The sequence below is a fragment of the Humulus lupulus genome, chromosome X (genome assembly GCF_963169125.1).
Source record: "Humulus lupulus chromosome X, drHumLupu1.1, whole genome shotgun sequence".
Classification (NCBI taxonomy): Eukaryota; Viridiplantae; Streptophyta; class Magnoliopsida; order Rosales; family Cannabaceae; genus Humulus; species Humulus lupulus.
In genome coordinates, this window is record NC_084802.1 from 18,904,027 (window position 1) to 18,924,630 (window position 20,604).

Consider the following 20,604-nt stretch of genomic DNA (forward strand, 5'->3'; position numbering starts at 1 on the left):
AAACTAGGCTAGAGTGCAAAATGACTTTAAAAAATAGGTCATTTTGCCAAGATGCCCTTAATTAATTGTAAGATTTTTAAAAGGCAAGCTGCTAGACTGTGTGTCAATTTGGTTAAGGTCATGATTTTGATCATCTTTTCAGTGTCTTTTCTTTTGGAGGAGACCTTGTTTATGGAAATATATTTTATTTGTTTACTCAACTCGTAAAGGCAAACGAAAAAGGTAGTTTCGTAGAGTAATATACTAATACTAATGAAGTTCTAAATACCATTCGCTATTTTTTGCTTAAAATCAAATATATGCACCATTCCAATAGAACATTTGGGAATGGTCAAAGACTCAACATAAAGGGGTTTTTACTTTTTGGTGGGTTCTTGCACTATAATTCTATGTATTTGTCATATGTCCCCTCTGATTTTGTTGGGTGGAGAGATATCTTACTGTTAAAAACATATCATTTCTGTTTTAATTTAGAGAAGTATACTTCACTGTAATGATATGTGTAGTTATTTTTCTGTCTTCTTTTTATTTTCTGTTATGAGTTTTATCAGAGTTGTGTTTTAAGAGTTCTAATATGTACTCCGAGTAAGAGATTGTTCTCTGCAATTTTTTAAAGTCCTATTGAAATGGCAGAGCACTGTGACTAAGATCCTATTACACTACCATAATTTCGTTTTGTACTTAATGTTATCTATATGCAATATCCCATATACTCAGTGGTCACGGTGCACATGATGTTGCAAATAAAATTGTTCTTCAAGCTTTCATGCTTTAGTTGTACATGCTGTTTTAGTAAACATGCATTGTACCATTCTAAATTATGAATATATATATATATATATTAAACTTTGAAGGAAAGGAATTTGGAAATGTTAGTAGACTGGCTAAATTGATTGGAAAAATAATTAAAACCTCCTTCATAGGCATTAAACAAATAAAAGAAACTATTATCTGTTGTATAACTTGTGCAAATATAACAGAACAATTTTGTTTCGGGCAGCAGCAGACGACAAAAGGCGTAACACATTACTCCGAGGAGAAGGTTGGAAGTGGCGACGGGTGACGCAACATCAGAGACTGGACAGTAGAGAGACTACGAGCTTTTTAGGTTTTATTTTAATTTTTTCTAATCTGCATTTTAATACCAGCCTTCAAATCTAAATTGATCCAATGGTCGAGAATGAGTGTAAAACTTAATCTAAAATATAATCACGAGATAATTAAAAAGTACTTGAGAAGTCGAGACTCTTTAATCATGAGATATTATGAACTCAACACCCTAGTCAAGGCTAAGACAAATCAGAGGTAACCCATCAAACATACATAAAATGCTATGTTAAGATGAGAAAGTGTCATCTTTAAATTATGGAACCCAACACTTTCACTATGATTTGGCCTAGTATTGAGTGAGACATAAATGGCAATAGAATTCAGCAGCAAAGATTCTGAAGAAATTCGACACTGAAATTCTTTTGCTACTAGGAACAGTTTTGTAAAAATCAATGCTTAAAGATGAAAAATATCTTGAAATTTTTTGCTACAAAATTGTTACTCAAAACTCTCGTAAGAAAAAACTAAACATTAGTTGAGACCCACATCCACACTGATATAAAGACATATAATACCAAAATGCACCTAATGTGACAATAAATGCGCCCATTGCTGTGCTTATGAGTTTCAACACCTGCGAAACATTCTCTACCCTCACTTCTTCTTGGCAGCATCTCCTGCCTTTGTCTGAAAAACAAATTGGGAACAAAAATAAGAAACAAATTTGATTAAAAACTAAAATCCAATAACATAAACCAGCCAATCCTATAGTTACCTTCTTCACTCCACGGATCTTCTTGGCCCTGTTCTTTCTCTCCTTCATTTGCTTCCTTGATTTCTCAATCTTGGTATCAAGTCCGTTCTGCAATTGAAAGAAGAATTAGAATAAGAAATGATACAGTAACTCACGGATGCTCCCAACAAAACATTCTTGGAAACTAGGAAGAAGTGAACTCTGAGAAACCATATCACACTAAATTAATATTTCACAGCACAGTTCCTTCACCATGTTTAGATGACATAAACAATTGTCATGTTCTCATATTATCCAAAATAAGAAAAATAAAAGAATTGCTCGAATACTCTCATGTTTTTTCTTTTTTTACCCCACATGAAATAAAGTGGTAAATATTCTGAACGCTGAGAGAGAAATATATCATCCACTTAACTTAATAGAAGTGTATCAAAGAAAGGCAGTTTTTCTCACAAAACATCTATAAGTAGAAAAGAGTGTACTTTCTAAACAATCTAGACAAAAAAATTCAGACAATCAGAATAAACTGTAGTTATATTTTCACGAGAAATAGTTAGCAATCAGCCATTTCTTAAGCCAGCTCAAGTTCGAACACAGGGCTCTTATAAACAACACACCTACTCAAAAAATTGAGCTAGACTCAAGTGGCAAGTAGAGAACTGTCCAACAATTCAGTTTCAGATATTATGACACTGAACCGAAACAGTACAAAAAGTCACCAAAAATCTCAAGAGTTTGGCATGGTTGCAACTCGAGTGAAATACATGTATTGACAATAAAAGCCTAGCGCTAGACATACCCTGACAAGCCTGTACTTTGGCTCGAATTTCTTCGCACTCTCAACCGAATCATAGATCAACCCAAATCCAGTAGATTTCCCACCACCAAAGTGAGTGCGGAACTTGAAAACGAAGATTGAATTGGGGTCCTTGACCTCATACATCCTTGCCAATTTCTCCTTCAACTCAGCCTAAAGAACAAGTAGATAACGAAAGAAAAATATTACACTGACACAAGATTAGCTCTTTAAATTTATACATAATATGAAGAAAAAAATTTACCTTGGACACATTAGGCCTTCCTGGATGAAGAACATCAATGACCTGTGATTACCACCAAAAAAGAAAAAACAGAAAATCTAATAATAAGCAAATACAAATTTGCAACATGAAAAGAAAATCATTTATTTGGGTATCATCTAGATTTTGATAGAAAATGAAAGAACATCATAGAATACAAAAGCAGTTCTGACAAAACACTTGGGTATCATGATAACTAAACGATAGAGAGATAAATTATTCTTGAAGAAGAAGAAATTACATTGTAAAGCCAAAAACTTGTTTGGGAACTAACGAACTGGTATTAGATTTCAGAAAAGTAAAAGGATAATCGATACATACGAATTGCTTCCTTGATAGAAGTCTGTTTGTCATGAACTTCCTGGTGCGAATAGTGACTGCCTTGTCCGCCATTGTTGGTTGAGATCAGCTAGCCTCGCAGAGCTTGAATCTTGCTGAAGCGCAGATCAGAGCAGAGGTAGTAGGAGGCGAGAACGTTATTCCTGGCAGATGTGCTGAAAATCTAAACCCTTTCTCTTCTAGAATTAGGGTTTCCGAAACTCGGGCTGGGCTCTGCTCTTCTTGCTTAAGGCCCATTGTGGCCTCATGTCTTCTAGCATAATATAGGGGATTTTTCATAAATATGGCTTTTTAGCTATTAATGTGCAAAAACATGGTAATTAAACTTTAGTTTGTATGGATAAATTTAATTAAAAAAAATCAGATTATGGGAAAATTTATCCTATATTGAAAAATAAATAAATAAACAAACAAATCAACCATGAAGAAGGGTAGTATTGTAATTAAAGTTGTAAATACTCCCATGCTAAAATTTGAGTCGATAAAATACATCCCCAACATAAATTTTTTCTTCAGCAAGAACACCCATCTTCGGCAACACATTTCACCTCCGGCAACTCCTTGAAGAGATCCTCAAGATCCGATCAAAATCAACTCCAGCCACAATCCCGAACCTCCAACCACCTCCGATCGACAATCTCCATAGACAATCGGCTTCCTACAGTTAGATCTGCTTCTCTAGCATGCATCGGCAACATACATACTCTTCCACATCTCCGGCAATGTGCATCTTCGGCGACGTCCTTCTCCATCGTCCAAAGCATCCAAGAAAACCAAGTTTGTAAAATCTTGCTCTGTCAAATACTATTTTAATCTCATTTTCTTCAACTTCAAATCTATTAAATTCCTATTTCTTCTACATAATATGGAACCATTGATTTCATATTTTTCTCATAGCTATTTTACAGATTATAATGATAATGATGAAGTTCATGATGTGCATTTTTAAAAAAAATAATAATTAACTTGAAATTTGAAAAAAATAATTAAACCGACTAATATGGTTACATTGATTGACCAAAAATATACAAAAAAACAAGATCTATGATTATTTAAGATTCAACTTTGTCTTTTCGATAAAAAAACATTTGATATTGATCTGAATTCTAAATGTCAAAACATTCAGTAACAACAAAGTAACCAGTTATCTTGAAAAACTGTCGTTTTTTCCAATTAAGTTTTTCAGTGACGTGTGCAATTGCAGACTAAAGGAACTAGTTACCTTCACCAGTTACACCCAATTAACTACTTAAAAATTTACAAAATTTTACAGGTATGGAAAATACTACTTCTTTGGTTCAATTTGGAGGCAAGTGGAATGAAAAAAACGAGTACGAAGGGTGCACAATGACTGGAATATTGATTCCACCAAATTGTTCTCTTGACAACTTGGTGAATTTGGTAAAAGATGAGATAAAGGAAACAAGAGCAAGCATTGAAGTTTATTATCAAGTAGCCAAAGGAACACCACCAATGAAGATTGGAACAAACAATTCAATGTTGTTCTACATGGAAATAAAGAAAAAAATTGCTGAAAAAATAACAGACTTACCATTGTGTGTGAATATAGTTCAAGAATCAAGTTGTAGCACCCACATTATTTTGACATAATATAGCCAATAATCACATGATTGCATTGCATTACATATCATACAATATGTATAATTTGAGCATATGCATATTCTTATAAGTGTTTTCATGTATAAGTATAAAAGTTGTGTATGTGATGTCTATATGTATGCTCAATATTATTAACCTTGTGGCATTTGAGTTATCTTTTATGGGTGTTTGATGTGCTCAAGATATAAGAAAGTATGAAAAATATGGACAAGGCATGGAATTAAGTGATGAAAGTGAGATATAGAAGGCAAAATAGGTTAAGTAGTGAAAAATAGTACAATGTCGATTACTAGTATTTCGGTGTAAAATTGAGTATTTATGGATTTACCAAATGTAATCAAGGTATGATTAAGGTCTCATTGATGATGTAAAAATGGTTTTAGAACCATTAGATTAATTCTTGATGGGAGGTATACATAATCAGTGGTATTGATGCAAAGTCAAAACGAGCTTAGCATAAGTGCGCTACGCTCGATCGGGTAAGCATAACTATTGGGTATGAAGTCATATGGACCTAAGGTTTGGTGTGAGTGTTTTACACATAAGGATAATAGGCCTAGTAGATGATTAAGTCGAAATTATTGAAGTGATAAGGTTTTCATAAGTCAAAAGGTGAAATTATGAGATGAAATGTGTCAAATTTTGATACAATAAGGCTAAATCATTGAAAATAAGGAATTTTCATCAACCTTATCACTTTGCGCGACCATTACTCTGAAAAACAAAGAGAAAAGAAAACCAAAAACCATTTCTTGGCTGGTTTGAAGAAATTCTAAGGAGATCCAAGTGAAAGCAAAGCCAAAGAAGTAGATTAAGCTTAGTTCTAGCCTTTTTATGGTAAGTTCTTGTACTTGGAAGTTAAACCATGTTTTTGAATTTTTCTGAAAGCTTAAATATGGTGTTTTATCTTTTTTAAGATATTTCTTGGGGTTTCCAAGTGGTTTGAGGTTTAGAAAAGCTTGAAGAGAGTGTTTTCGCCGAAAAGTTGCTCGGTAAGTGAAATTTTGTGTTTTATGATGTTTTTGGGGTTCTTGGAGTACAAGCTGATTTTTGGTTATTTGATTGAGTTTGTAAGAGAGTATATATGTTTATAAATGTTTGAATAGATGTGGAGACTCATTTAATTTAGGTGATGATCTAGGAAATTAGAATTTTATCAAAATCGGTATATGATAACTTTATGATGAATTATGTTGGTATTTGGGATATATATGGTTATGGAAGGTTATTTGATGTTGATTATTGGTTGATTTTGATATTTGAGGATAGCTAAAATTAAGGGAAACTCTGTCAAAATTTCTCCAAATGTCTAAGATAAATCTAATGCTCGATCTAGGTGGTTTAAGACATTTTAGGCATGTTTTGGGTATGAAATTTGATATGATGTTTTATGGGTATTTTTAAATGAGAGTTCAATGTATTACTGCCATCATTATGATGAGAAATCCATGCCATTGTCAGGATAAGCACATCAATACCTAAGACACCACTTGTTACACGGTGAATTATATTTTGGACAGAAGGTAAGTAAAGTACTCAACTGCAACACAAGAATTACATGTTATGTGAAAGTATGCATTATATGAATATTTTGTGAGTAAGTGGTATTAACATACATTGACACTACATCATAAATTTGTATGCATGGCATAATAGTGATATGGTAAATTATTATATGATATAAGACCATGCATGATATTATGATGATTAATTATATGATGCATTTGCAAGTTTTGTGCAACATAAAAGAAATTTGTAATAAGAAGTTTAAGTTCAGTGCCACTGTTTTGAAAAGGCAAATGAAAGTGTTAATAAGTGTAAACGGAGGCCTATAGCAGGCTTATAGTGGCTGCCCAATAATTTGGGCTAGGTTTTAGTGAACCAATTATATTGTTTGCCATATTTCCGTTTTTATTTCTCCTCCATATGAGTTATTGTTATATGTATTAACACCACAGTGTGTGGCCGCCTTAACTCTTGAGCCTGACGGGGCAACGATGGAATAAGGTTTTTAATGTGCCCTACTGTGATGATGGCTAGCCGGAGGAGAACCCATGAGATTTTATATTGTATGTGTAACAAGCCCTGCAGGCATTGACCAATTCAAACAGTGTGCACAATATTAAGGGGCCCAAAAATTTAAAAAGAAGTTGTGTATGTCCATTGATATTGTGTAATCATTAGCATTGCATGCATTACTTTGCTTACTGAGCTTTAGGCTCACAGTTGTCTTGTGTTGCAGGTAGAGAAAGAAATGTGTGAATGACATGAGGAGAACTGAAGCATGGTCCTGACCCTGATTTGTACATATGAACATATCGACCTTTTGTGGGTTATTTCAGTTATCAATGAGATGTTTATAATAAAGTGTGAAGTTATGTTTTGAAAATAAATTGGGTTATTTAATACTTATGTATAATATGTTTGAGACACACTTTATGTTTAATGTAAATAATGTGAAATAAGTTTTCAAATTTAAAAAAAAATAAAAAATGTCCAGATTTCCACAGTAATAAATTATGATATAGTTTTAAAACGTAACACCTCAAATATGGTTTTAACTATAGTAAGTGAGGGTGTTACACAAGTGACAAAAATAATCTTCTTCAACTAGCAAATCAGAAAGCTACAACAGAAGAAATGGAGGTGGGAACATTATTAATGCAAGCAAACAAAACTTCCATCGATGAACATACGTTACTTGAAGAAGGAATGTCAAGCACAACAAATGAGGGCATCAATGTGGCATACATACCTCACCTTGCTGAAGAAGTAACCGATTTTATAATTGAAGACAATACAAAAAGAAAAAAGAAATTGGAAGAAATTGAAATAGTAATATCTGATTACAAAGTGAACAAAATATAGCAAGGACAAATTTACAAGGACAAGACACAATCAAATCAACTCTTAGCTACTATGCAATGCTACATAACTTCCAGTTCAAAACAAAAAGATCAGAACCGAGAGAGTACCTGGTTACCTGCGCAGATGACACATGCAGCTGGTTTGTGAGAGCTTCTAAATACAGAAATCAAGATTTATTCAAGGTACGAAAATGCATTCCAAATCATACTTGCTCTATTGAAATTGTTATGGAGGATCATAGGCAAGCAAAAAGCATCATAATTGGGGAATTAATAAAGAATAAGTACAAGTCAATCAAAAGAAATTATACTCCAAATGACATCAGGAATGACATGAATGATGACTTTGGAGTAATCATGGGATACACAAAAGCATGGAGATCAAGAGAAAAAGCTTTGCTTCTAGTAAGAGGGAACCCCGATGATTCATATCAAAAGTTGCCAATGTATTTTTACATGTTAAAGCAAGCAAATCCAAGAACAGTAACACATCTACTCACAGACAATGAAGATAGATTCAAATACCTATACATAGCTTTCTTTAATGCAATCAAAGGTTGGAGATACTTGAGGCCTATCATTGTCGTTGATGGAACTTTCTTAAAAAATGCACATGGCGGCACCCTATTTTCAGCATCAACATTTGATCCAAACAACAACATTTTTGTCTTGGCTTTTGGAATAGTAGACTCAAAAAATGATAACTCTTGGTTTTGGTTCTTCTCCAAATAGAAAGACACATATGGAGAACCCGAAGGTATGATAGCTTCAATTATATGATATGGTTTACATAGAAAAAAGAAATGGTTACCCAAACCCAATACACAAATACATGCTATTTCTTTTAGTATCTTATAAAAGTAACTGTTACCTTCACAGGATTGGCTATTGTTTCCGACAGACACAAGAGCATAAAGAATGCAGTACATATAGTGTACCCAAATGCGTTCCATCGAGCTTGCATGTATCACTTGCTCAATAATTTGAAAAGCAAGTATGGAAACCATGGAGAAGAGCTACAAATGAATTTCATTGTAGCAGCAAAAGCATACACAAAAATAGAATGTGAACACTACATGAGAAGCCTTGATAGACTTGACAGACGCATTAGACCATATTTAGAGAAAGCCAAGTATGAAACTTGGGCAAGATCACACTCACCAATAAAAATATACACCATGATGACATCCAACATCGCAGAATTGCTCAACGCTGCACTAAAAGCTGCAAGAAATCTCCCTATTGATATCCTAGTTGAATGACTTAGAAGTTTGGTTCAAAAGTGGGTTTGGAACAACTCAAATAATACAAATGGAACATTCACAAAAGTGTCTATAGCAACAGAAAATGAGTTGAGACATGACATTGTTTCAAAAATGAAGTATGAGGTATGCAACTAAACTTATTCTTACTATTCTTTTATTAGTCAGTGAATGGTAACCAGTTACCTTATGTAACAGCCAAAAAAAACACAATAAACTACACAGAGTGGGAACAGGATACCTTTAACGTTAATTGTACATAAATGTTTATTATTTTATTTTAATTCATGACAAAACTATTTTCAGGTCTTGCCTTTCAACCCAGTAGAATATCAAGTTCGTGATGAAAAGGGAACCAATTTCACAATAAATATACACAATAGAACATGTACATATAATAGGTTTCAAGAAGATGAAATGCCTTGTGGGCATGCAGTAGCTGTAATTGCAAAGAGAAACTTGGGAGTGTATGATTACTGTGCAAAGTTTTACAAAACAGAAACTTTGAAAGCAATGTATGAAGAAAATGTTCATCATTTGCCCCATAAAGATGAATGGAATCTCCCACAACACTTAGACACGGTGGTGCTACCTCCAAAGGCAACAATCCTTACAGGAAGACCAAGAAAGAAAGAATAAGATCAAGAGAAGAACCAAAAGTGATAATCATCTGTGGTAAATGTGGCCAACCAGGACATAACAGGAAGACTTGCAGGAATCCACCAATTGACAAGGCAAACAAGTAGAAAAAACAAAAGTCATAGCTTGATATATTACAGCAAAACAACCCTATCATAGCTTCATTCATTAAATGAGTGACTTTCATATTCATACATTGTTATTGAGTATTATAAAAACTCTGTTACAAATTCAAATACATTGAATGATTACACAAAACATATAAAATTCCTTTTAGAATAAATTTATAACGCCCTGGATAGCCAAGACCGTTACACTGTGTGATTATAAAGGTGCAAGACTTGCTAATCAAGTCATATAGTTGAAAATGTGATCCTAAAGTCATAATTAGGCAAAGATTAAAAGGTTTTAATCATAAATAAGTAAATTTTCATATAAAAAGATTGTTTAGTACATGGGATCCCAAAACAGGGTTTAAAAGACACGTTTATAAAAATTCCAGAAGTCGTAAATAACTCAAGTCACTCTAATGGCAAAATGCACATTTTAGGTTTCCGTCCCTGTACAAACCCTCGACCGTGGCGGCCGAGCAGCTGACAATGTACACTTCGCCCCCGGAGCTCTCCAACTCATGGTTAATCCAACATATCCTTGCCTTTACCTGCACCATGTAGCACCCGTGAGCCGAGACTTAGCAAGAAAACATAATGTTGCAATACGACTAATATCAATGATCAAATACTTCACAAGCATGACCAAATATTCAACAATTCATGAAATTCACCTATTCAATGATAACAAGTGAAAAATTAACAATTTGTCATCCAAATAATCAACATGTCATATTCATCAGGATAACAACATAAATCACATTCATAATCAACAGTTTATCACAACCATCAAATGATTCTCAGGGTCGGCGCCCTTAGGTCGCACCCTCTGTTTAACCCACTGTCTTTGGCTCACTTAGGCCGCCCCCAATGTTATACCCACTGGCTTCGGCTAGCTTAACCGAGCTCAGTGATTAATAAGCTGTCCTCAGCTACCAGTGGCTGAACCGCGCCCTGTGCGCAAATATTGATTCTGGCACTCTTAGGCCGATTATCACATGTCCCCGTGGCGTAATACCACCTCATGACATTATATACAAATAAAGGGAACTCTTAGTCCCAGTACAATCACATATCACAATCATATAGTAATGTATACAAATATAGGATACACTTAGTCCCAACTTAACCACCTAACCAGGTGCAGTTTTCTGACCTTAGATTCTGATAGCTTTGGTTAGCGAAATTGACCTTCGAGCACGATCTCGTCCTGAGCCCTAGTGTACACCTAGTCACAGCCACAAATTAGGATCATTACTAAACTTCAATTCCAAAACCTAGCCTTGGGACCAATCTCGAGCCCTCGGGAAGCCTTAATTCCACCAAACGGGGTGGTGGAATCAAATCTCGAGCTCCCGGGCAAAAACCTTAAGAAATAACTCAAAAACCCACCTATGGGAACAGGGTAGCGCTATAGCGCCCTAAGGAGGGCACTACAAACAGAGCAAAATTTCCCCCAGAACATGAAGTGTAGCGTTGTAGCGCCCTACTGCTAGCGCTACAGCACTACAACCAGCACAACCCACTTTCTGGGTTTTTCCTTCAAACTTTCCCCGAGCCAAAGCTCTACCAAACCACTCCAAAAACTTACCCAACCTCAAAATTGACCTTACAGCCCACTATAACTCAACCAAGGCAACCCATCAACATCAAAAGCTCAACCAAAACATTATCAAACACAAAAATCACTCTTGAGCCCAAGAACTCAAGAACACCATAGAAACCAGAAACCCATAACTTCAAAGTTAGAATTGGTTACCTTAGCTGGGTGAATTTGACCCTAGGTTGTCTTAGATACTCTTCCAAACTTTAGCTCCTCAAATCCCCAAGTTCAAGCCCTTAGTTTCAATCAATAACCCAAAATCAGAATTCAACCTAACACACCCAGGAAAATTCAGTTAAAACCCTTAATCCTTACCTTAATTAGCTTCTAATTCTAGTTAGCTTCTCAACCACCTCCAAGAATCAAAGCCCCCAAGACCTTGCTTAGCCTTTTCCCTGAGTTTCCAGCTCCAACAACCACAAGAAATGGTGGAGAGATGGCCAACCGAATGGAGGAGGAAAGATGTCTCTGTTTTTCCTTCTCCTATTTTTTCCTTCTGTTTCTATAACCTTCTACAACTCCCACTAACTCCAAATAATTAGATATAACAAATATATCTCTTAATAGGCAAAAGTCTCTTTTACCCTCCCATTTAAATCAAGCCTTCTAAAATACTCTAAGGGCATTTTGGTCATTACTCCCAATTCCGGCTAATTCCTCGAGTGTCCCTAATAATTACTGCTTACCTCCCGACACCTAACTAGTCACCAATTATTTTCCTCAGTATCAAATGGTCTCCAATATATTTCCCAATTTCCCAAAAACACCCCCAGGCTCCCCCGAGCCGGGTATAAATCCCCACTGTGACTTTTTCGCTAAATTGCTCACGAGGATCGCCTTGAGTCTCAAACCGCAAATATATCCACATAATAATGTAGTCTCATAAATTTATCTCAAATAATCATGTTTATGCCTTTAACGGGCCAAAATTACAATTGTACCCTTATAACCTAATCAGGGCCTACATGCATACTAGTACCCATAATCATGCATCTCATATATTCATATAATCATATAAACATGCTTATCTCATAGTCATGCAGCTAATCATATCCATATACTCATTCGATCATGCATGCCATACAATCATGCATTTAATCATTCATTCACATATATACCAATTATGTCCTCTTGGCACACTAATCAAGGCCCTTAAGCCTTATTATCAATTTTGGGTCGTTACAAAATTGTTGGTTTTTTTGATGTCTGTCAAATATTTATGCAACCAACACCAGGAAAACATGTTTTTTAAAAATTAAACATAATATTCTTGGTAAGGTAACCAATTACCACTTTGTATATAACTTGATGACCCATCTGAGTACCTGGTTATCATATCTCAATTGTTTTGTATATCACAGTTGCTTTAAAAAAGTTGAATATTATTATATATGATTATTAAACATGAAATACAAAAAAAAAAAAAAAACAAGAAACATTTGCCAAAAAAAAAAGAATATCAAAATCAACAAATACCAAAAGTAACCAGTTACCCCTTGCATAAAAGAGGAAGACCAAACTAATTACCTGGTTACCATTAAAATATATCAGTTGCTTTAAAAGTAGAATATGTATAAAATATAATTATTAAACATTAAATACAGTAAAAAAACAAACAAGAGAAACTGGATACTTTGCTCTAAAAATTGTCACAAATAGCAAAAACATCAAGCAGCAAAAGTACCAGCTACACTTTTGTATATAAGATAAAGACCAAACAAAGTACCTGGTTACCATTAAAATATCCCCGAAAAACTAAGTAAATATATACAGATAAATAACACAAAAAAGATCAAAATATATATATAATATTCTTAAGTAACCAAGGTCTTACAATAGTAGTATTTTAACATATACAAGTATCAAACTAACTATTGGTCATCATTTCCAAAAGTCAAACATCTTTTCCAAAAGCTGATCTGGTCTAAAGTGTAGATAAAATAAAAAAAGTCTAATATCCTTTCCTAAAGCTTCCTAAATAACCTATGCAACCGTCTTAAGTGAACCTATGCAGCAGTCTTCCTCCTCTTTTGCCTCCCATCCAAAAGCTTTTCACTAAACTCATCGCAAGTCAAATATCCATCTTCTTGTTTCTTCTTCCCATGAAAATATAAGCTAACAACAATGTCTTGGGGAAGCAACTGAGCATCAATTTCTTTTGGCATCTCATTTTCCTTTCCAATAATTAATTGCTCGGCAAAATACGTTGTAAAAATCTCATAGTCACTGCAATATTACAAACACATAAAAAAACTAAGAACATAAAAACAAAACCAGAAACAAACAAGATAAACAAACCTAAAAAAAAAACTCACCAATCAACTTGTTGAGGAATGCCTCTAGCAATACTCAATTGCAAAGCATCATTCTCACCAACATCATAAGGACTAATATCAATATTTATGTCAGGACGATCATAAAAACCAATCTTCTCCAATAGAAGAAGAAGCATTACAACAAATGCTCCAATTACATATAAACTAAAATTTTCATGCCTCGCTCCCGACATAGAATCATAAACAATGAGCAACCTCCTCTTTATGTCAAAATGTAGCAAAAGTCAATGAGTCAGATCCTTCATATTAACAGGCATAAGAACATGATCAAGTAAATTCCAGTGAGTGTTGCAAAATAATGATTTGCCCCTCATAATCTTCAAAGCAACACAACTGTCATCAATGTTAAATGTACCACTGCCTGATTTCTCAAATTTCTCATACATGAACACAATATTTTGGCCAAAACAACTATCAGTCGTAGACACCCTCCTCATCAAACCTTTGGACAACTTAACCTTTCTCCTCAAATAATACATCATGACATCAATATGCTGCATTTTAAAAAATAAATGCTTATAAGACCACTATGTAGAAACCTGTTACCACTTACAACAAAACATAATAAAAAAACAAAGGGTAACCAGTTCCAATCAACTGCACAACAACATAAAAAGTTCAGGTAACAAGTTACCATCAGCTAAACATCAAAATTATACATTTGGGTAACCAGTTACACAAAGCATTGCAACACAAAAAATGATTGTGGTAACTAGTTACCCCAGCTAAACTACTAGATTATACATTTGGGTAACCAGTTACACATCATTGAAACACAAAAAAAGACTGTGGGAACTAGTTACCCCATCAAAACACAGTAATATAGAATTCAAGTACATCAAAGAATTTTTCTTTTTAAATGAGAAACACAACATAAAAAGAAAAGAAACTCGCCGATGAATCAACAAATTGCTCAGGATAATACAAACGGTACAACCAAGTCTTCTCGTCAAGAAAAATGAAAGTGAAATTGATCGATGACTCAACCTTGTTATCATCATATTTCTTATACCTAAAAAACAAAAAAACCAAACAATTTTTAGAAAATGAAACAAAAAATTTCACACAAAACCAATTTTTAAAAAAAAACAAAAAAACAAATTGTACATACTTGTTATTGTGCTTGACTTTAGTTTCAATCCAACTATGAAACTCAGAAGCTTGTTCTTTAGTGTGATTATAACCAAGATCATTAGAAAAAGGACATATATCATCCAATACAGTCTTCTTTCTTTTGTGTTTACCTTCACCTTCAGAAGAACCAAACTTTGTCATGAAAGGAGACTTGACCACAGCACTCGGCTTCGCCTCTCTTTTCTTAGGCAAAATAGTCACAGGATTAGACACCCTTGAAGAATCATAAACAACAATCGACCAATTGCTCTTATCCTTCATATTACTACTATCTTTTAATGGCCTCCCAGTAGACTCATTTATCATCTTCCACATTTCATTTGACACATGAAATGTAGGAGTTGAAGGAGTCGAGCATAGCAATGGGGCTTCATTAGATTGACTTTGCAAAAACAAAAAGGACAAAATTTAAAATTTATAACAAATATAAAAAAAATAAACTACTTCCTTAGACAAAATGTGATTAAAACAACATACCTTAACATGAGTAACAAAATCTGAAGCAATCTTCACAGAATGCTCCAAATCGGCCCCCGACTTTTGACCAACTTCAACATCTTGGTACCCCCCACACAAACATCATCAATATAATCCTGTAGAAAAGCAATGAAATATTTAATCAAGATATACAACAAATAATATAGGAAAAGACAATTACATAAGAAATTGTTTACCTGAGAAACATGGTCAAAATCCATTTGATTTTCATAATCTAAATCTCCACCATCAGTTTTGGCAGACACAGCAGACTTAATGTCTACAAGCAAACCGATAGCTGTAGCAAAATCAACTTCAAAACTTTTCTTCAAAGAACCAAGTTCACCAATAATCAACTTTTGGGAAGCTTGAACTTCAGTCAGCTTTACATGTAACTCCTTGATTTGATATTGGAGCCCCTTGTTATATTGATCCTACATACAATTTAACAAGATGACAAACACATTAAAACATAATGACATATAAAAAAGGGTTTTTAAAAAAAAAACAAAGGAAAAAAAAACAAAAAACAAATCTCGAAACGCTTATTTAGAAGAAAGAGTCCAGGCCTCAATAAAGGCATCTCCGATAGTGGAATGTCCTCACCTATAGGTGGTGGTGCTGGACAGAATACACTTTCAAATGATAAATTTGAAAGATACCCAATTTATTTTCTTCCGCATTAGGAATGACAATATTGACATCAAACTACATTAAATTAAAAAAAAAAAAAAATCAAATAAAAATAACATGAATAGCAACAAAAAGCTATAAAAATGAGAAGTAACCAGTTACTTACAAATATAAAAATACAACATAAAACAAAGAGAGGAAAAAAACTACCTTCTCATCTATAAAGACTTTCTCAATAACTTTTTGATAACTCACACTATCATTGCTATGCCAATTCAATATCCTTGGAAATGAAGAACCAATCCTCTGACATAAAAACGATGAACAAATTGGAAGTGTATCGTAAATCCATATAAGGAATGCAAGAGGAAAACCAAAACACTTGTAACTCCAATTATCAAGAGACCCATCTGCTTTTCTAGGAATCTTCATGTAAAGAGCATTCATCTCTTTTAAAGCAGAGTGTATATAACACCTAGTTCTTTGCCACAAAAGTTTGCCAAATGCAAACTTTTCCAACGTGGAAAGCTCACAATCAACTATACCAAAAAACTTATTGTCTACCCTTGTCTCATTCCAGGTCCCAAAAAAAAAACCAGCCAAAAAGTGGACAATACCTAACTTCACAACAAGCTCATCCCCCCATAGCATTAAAATTCTCTGAAGTAAAAAGACTACTAACTTCGTTTTTGCTAACTTTGTCATTCGCTTTAACACTAGGGAAAAATTCTTTCCTAAGACCTTTTTTACTACCAGGAAACATACTTAAATCAACACTACCAACACAATCTAGCCCAGTAATTAATCCAAACTCACTAATAGAAAACCTCACTACCTTATCACCAAGCTTAAACCAAAACTCAAATTCTTCTTTTTCCTGATGAACTTCCCTCATCAAAACACTATGTACAAGTTGTGCTTGCCATGCAATACTTGGAAAATCCAAAAATGACCAAAAGGAGTCCTTCTAAACATAGCCTTCTGCTTCTTGGTGAAGACTTTTTTCAAATCAGCTATAACTTCTCATTTATTCCATTGCTGAACCTTACTTCCAAACCAAAACTCTGGTTTGATCATATAATGCACAACCTGAATAAAATATAACACAAATACCACAAAAACGAAAAATAAAACAAATAATTACTACAACATTAAAAAAACCATACACATCTAAGGAAACAAGTTACTTTAAAACTTAACCAACTACATTATAACATATACAATTAAAAAAATCAAAATTAAAACAAGAACAATAAAAAATCACTAATAAAAATGATTATGTAGCAGAATTAGAAACAACTAATCTAAAAAAAAAAAAAAAAACCAATTACATTCTACAAGTAACCAGTTACCTTAAACATTAAACAACACATGAAAATGCATATACTTGAAGGGTAACTAGTTACATCCTATAAGTAACCAGTTACCTATAAAATTACACAAAACATGAAAAAAGCATACAACCTATACAAACCAAAAACATATCAAATATAGAAACAAGAACAGTTAAAAATCACAAATAAATGATCACTTAGAATCATTAAAAACAGACACTCTAAAAAAGGAACAAATTATTTATCAAAGTAACCGGTTACCTTAACATTTAAACAACATAATTAAAATATCAATAACCTCAATGGAACCAATTACCTATAACAGAAAGAAATATAAATAAATCACAATAAAAAAAAAAATAGAAACCGGTTACTAAGCATATAAAAATTTATTTACTATAAAATGACTAAACACCCAACTAAGAAAAAAAAAACATTGAAACAGGAAGAGTATGCTTTGGACGATGGAGAAGGACGTCACCGGAGATGCACATTGCCGGAGATGTGGAAGAGTATGTATGTTGCCGATGCACGCTGGAGAAGCATATCTAACTGTAGGAAGCCGATTGTCTATGGAGATTGTCGATCGGAGGTGGTTGGAGGTTCGGGATTGTGGCTGGAGTTGATTTTGATCGGATCTTGAGGATCTCTTCAAGGAGTTTCCGGAGGTGAAATGTGTTGCCGGAGATGGGTGTTCTTGCTAAAGAAAAAAATTATGTTGGGGATGTTTTTTATCGACTCAAATTTCAGCATGGGAGTATTTGCAACTTTAATTACAATACTACCCTTCTTCATGGTTGATTTGTTTGTTTATTTATTTATTTTTCAATATAGGATAAATTTTCCCATAATCTGATTTTTTTTTAATTAAATTTGTCCATACAAACTAAGTAAAGTTTAATTACCATATTTTTGCACATTAATGGCTAAAAAGCCATATTTATGAAAAATCCCCTATATTATGCTAGAAGACATGAGGCCACAATGGGCCTTAAGCAAGAAGAGCAGAGCCCAGCCCGAGTTTCGGAAACCCTAATTCTAGAAGAGAAAGGGTTTAGATTTTCAGCACATCTGCCAGGAATAACGTTCTCGCCTCCTTCTACCTCTGCTCTGATCTGCGCTTCAGCAAGATTCAAGCTCTGCGAGGCTAGCTGATCTCAACCAACAATGGCGGACAAGGCAGTCACTATTCGCACCAGGAAGTTCATGACAAACAGACTTCTATCAAGGAAGCAATTCGTATGTATCGATTATCCTTTTACTTTTCTGAAATCTAATACCAGTTCGTTAGTTCCCAAACAAGTTTTTGGCTTTACAATGTAATTTCTTCTTCTTCAAGAATAATTTATCTCTCTATCGTTTAGTTATCATGATACCCAAGTGTTTTGTCAGAACTGCTTTTGTATTCTATGATGTTCTTTCATTTTCTATCAAAATCTAGATGATACCCAAATAAATGATTTTCTTTTCATGTTGCAAATTTGTATTTGCTTATTATTAGATTTTCTGTTTTTTCTTTTTTGGTGGTAATCACAGGTCATTGATGTTCTTCATCCAGGAAGGCCTAATGTGTCCAAGGTAAATTTTTTTCTTCATATTATGTATAAATTTAAAGAGCTAATCTTGTGTCAGTGTAATATTTTTCTTTCGTTATCTACTTGTTCTTTAGGCTGAGTTGAAGGAGAAATTGGCAAGGATGTATGAGGTCAAGGACCCCAATTCAATCTTCGTTTTCAAGTTCCGCACTCACTTTGGTGGTGGGAAATCTACTGGATTTGGGTTGATCTATGATTCGGTTGAGAGTGCGAAGAAATTCGAGCCAAAGTACAGGCTTGTCAGGGTATGTCTAGCGCTAGGCTTTTATTGTCAATACATGTATTTCACTCGAGTTGCAACCATGCCAAACTCTTGAGATTTTTGGTGACTTTTTGTACTGTTTCGGTTCAGTGTCATAATATCTGAAACTGAATTGTTGGACAGTTCTCTACTTGCCACTTGAGTCTAGCTCAAGTTTTTGAGTAGGTGTGTTGTTTATAAGAGCCCTGTGTTCGAACTTGAGCTGGCTTAAGAAATGGCTGATTGCTAACTATTTCTCGTGAAAATATAACTACAGTTTATTCTGATTGTCTGAATTTTTTTGTCTAGATTGTTTAGAAAGTACACTCTTTTCTACTTATAGATGTTTTGTGAGAAAAACTGCCTTTCTTTGATACACTTCTATTAAGTTAAGTGGATGATATATTTCTCTCTCAGCGTTCAGAATATTTACCACTTTATTTCATGTGGGGTAAAAAAAGAAAAAACATGAGAGTATTCGAGCAATTCTTTTATTTTTCTTATTTTGGATAATATGAGAACATGACAATTGTTTATGTCATCTAAACATGGTGAAGGAACTGTGCTGTGAAATATTAATTTAGTGTGATATGGTTTCTCAGAGTTCACTTCTTCCTAGTTTCCAAGAATGTTTTGTTGGGAGCATCCGTGAGTTACTGTATCATTTCTTATTCTAATTCTTCTTTCAATTGCAGAACGGACTTGATACCAAGATTGAGAAATCAAGGAAGCAAATGAAGGAGAGAAAGAACAGGGCCAAGAAGATCCGTGGAGTGAAGAAGGTAACTATAGGATTGGCTGGTTTATGTTATTGGATTTTAGTTTTTAATCAAATTTGTTTCTTATTTTTGTTCCCAATTTGTTTTTCAGACAAAGGCAGGAGATGCTGCCAAGAAGAAGTGAGGGTAGAGAATGTTTCGCAGGTGTTGAAACTCATAAGCACAGCAATGGGCGCATTTATTGTCACATTAGGTGCATTTTGGTATTATATGTCTTTATATCAGTGTGGATGTGGGTCTCAACTAATGTTTAGTTTTTTCTTACGAGAGTTTTGAGTAACAATTTTGTAGCAAAAAATTTCAAGATATTTTTCATCTTTAAGCATTGATTTTTACAAAACTGTTCCTAGTAGCAAAAGAATTTCAGTGTCGAATTTCTTCAGAATCTTTGCTGCTGAATTCTGTTGCCATTTATGTCTCACTCAATACTAGGCCAAATCATAGTGAAAGTGTTGGGTTCCATAATTTAAAGATGACACTTTCTCATCTTAACATAGCATTTTATGTATGTTTGATGGGTTACCTCTGATTTGTCTTAGCCTTGACTAGGGTGTTGAGTTCATAATATCTCATGATTAAAGAGTCTCGACTTCTCAAGTACTTTTTAATTATCTCGTGATTATATTTTAGATTAAGTTTTACACTCATTCTCGACCATTGGATCAATTTAGATTTGAAGGCTGGTATTAAAATACAGATTAGAAAAAATTAAAATAAAACCTAAAAAGCTCGTAGTCTCTCTACTGTCCAGT

At 34.0% G+C, this 20,604-nt stretch overlaps 3 protein-coding genes and 1 long non-coding RNA gene across 4 annotated transcripts; 3 read left to right on the plus strand and 1 right to left on the minus strand.

Annotated features, from left to right (window-relative positions):
* Window positions 1-1,488: 1,488 nt before the first annotated feature.
* LOC133807347 (small ribosomal subunit protein eS24z) lies at window positions 1,489-3,445 on the minus strand. The gene is made up of 5 exons (XM_062245610.1): window positions 3,205-3,445; window positions 2,866-2,907; window positions 2,604-2,774; window positions 1,826-1,912; window positions 1,489-1,737 (listed from the first exon to the last, which is right to left on the minus strand). Exons 1-5 carry the CDS (start codon window positions 3,274-3,276, stop codon window positions 1,705-1,707), a joined length of 405 nt encoding a protein of 134 aa, XP_062101594.1. The 5' UTR covers window positions 3,277-3,445; the 3' UTR covers window positions 1,489-1,704.
* A 1,943-nt stretch (window positions 3,446-5,388) lies between these two features.
* On the plus strand, window positions 5,389-7,313 carry LOC133804328 (uncharacterized). Its single transcript, XR_009878426.1, has 4 exons — window positions 5,389-5,679; window positions 5,760-5,834; window positions 6,304-6,365; window positions 7,085-7,313. It is a non-coding gene; the product is annotated as an uncharacterized LOC133804328 (long non-coding RNA).
* A 169-nt stretch (window positions 7,314-7,482) lies between these two features.
* LOC133805592 (uncharacterized) lies at window positions 7,483-8,971 on the plus strand. The gene is made up of 4 exons (XM_062243772.1): window positions 7,483-7,677; window positions 7,785-8,393; window positions 8,442-8,466; window positions 8,589-8,971. Exons 1-4 carry the CDS (start codon window positions 7,483-7,485, stop codon window positions 8,969-8,971), a joined length of 1,212 nt encoding a protein of 403 aa, XP_062099756.1.
* Window positions 8,972-18,296: 9,325 nt separating this feature from the next.
* Window positions 18,297-20,192, plus strand: LOC133807423 (small ribosomal subunit protein eS24z). Its single transcript, XM_062245746.1, has 5 exons — window positions 18,297-18,476; window positions 18,774-18,815; window positions 18,907-19,077; window positions 19,769-19,855; window positions 19,944-20,192. Exons 1-5 carry the CDS (start codon window positions 18,405-18,407, stop codon window positions 19,974-19,976), a joined length of 405 nt encoding a protein of 134 aa, XP_062101730.1. The 5' UTR covers window positions 18,297-18,404; the 3' UTR covers window positions 19,977-20,192.
* Window positions 20,193-20,604: the final 412 nt, after the last annotated feature.

What these genes read in the sequence shown, in the direction of transcription:
- LOC133807347 (XM_062245610.1), bottom strand. Translation starts at nt 3,276, where the DNA reads ATGGCGGACAAGGCAGTCACTATTCGCACCAGGAAGTTCATGACAAAC. An exon ending in GAAGGCCTAATGTGTCCAAG is followed by an intron (nt 2,775 to 2,865) that starts GTAAATTTTTTT and finishes CTTGTTCTTTAG; the next exon opens with GCTGAGTTGAAGGAGAAATT. An exon ending in AGATCCGTGGAGTGAAGAAG is followed by an intron (nt 1,738 to 1,825) that starts GTAACTATAGGA and finishes TTTGTTTTTCAG; the next exon opens with ACAAAGGCAGGAGATGCTGC.
- LOC133805592 (XM_062243772.1), top strand. Translation starts at nt 7,483, where the DNA reads ATGGAGGTGGGAACATTATTAATGCAAGCAAACAAAACTTCCATCGAT. An exon ending in AATTGGAAGAAATTGAAATA is followed by an intron (nt 7,678 to 7,784) that starts GTAATATCTGAT and finishes CATAACTTCCAG; the next exon opens with TTCAAAACAAAAAGATCAGA. An exon ending in TTGTCTTGGCTTTTGGAATA is followed by an intron (nt 8,394 to 8,441) that starts GTAGACTCAAAA and finishes TTCTCCAAATAG; the next exon opens with AAAGACACATATGGAGAACC.
- LOC133807423 (XM_062245746.1), top strand. Translation starts at nt 18,405, where the DNA reads ATGGCGGACAAGGCAGTCACTATTCGCACCAGGAAGTTCATGACAAAC. An exon ending in TTCTATCAAGGAAGCAATTC is followed by an intron (nt 18,477 to 18,773) that starts GTATGTATCGAT and finishes TGGTAATCACAG; the next exon opens with GTCATTGATGTTCTTCATCC. An exon ending in CAAAGTACAGGCTTGTCAGG is followed by an intron (nt 19,078 to 19,768) that starts GTATGTCTAGCG and finishes TTTCAATTGCAG; the next exon opens with AACGGACTTGATACCAAGAT.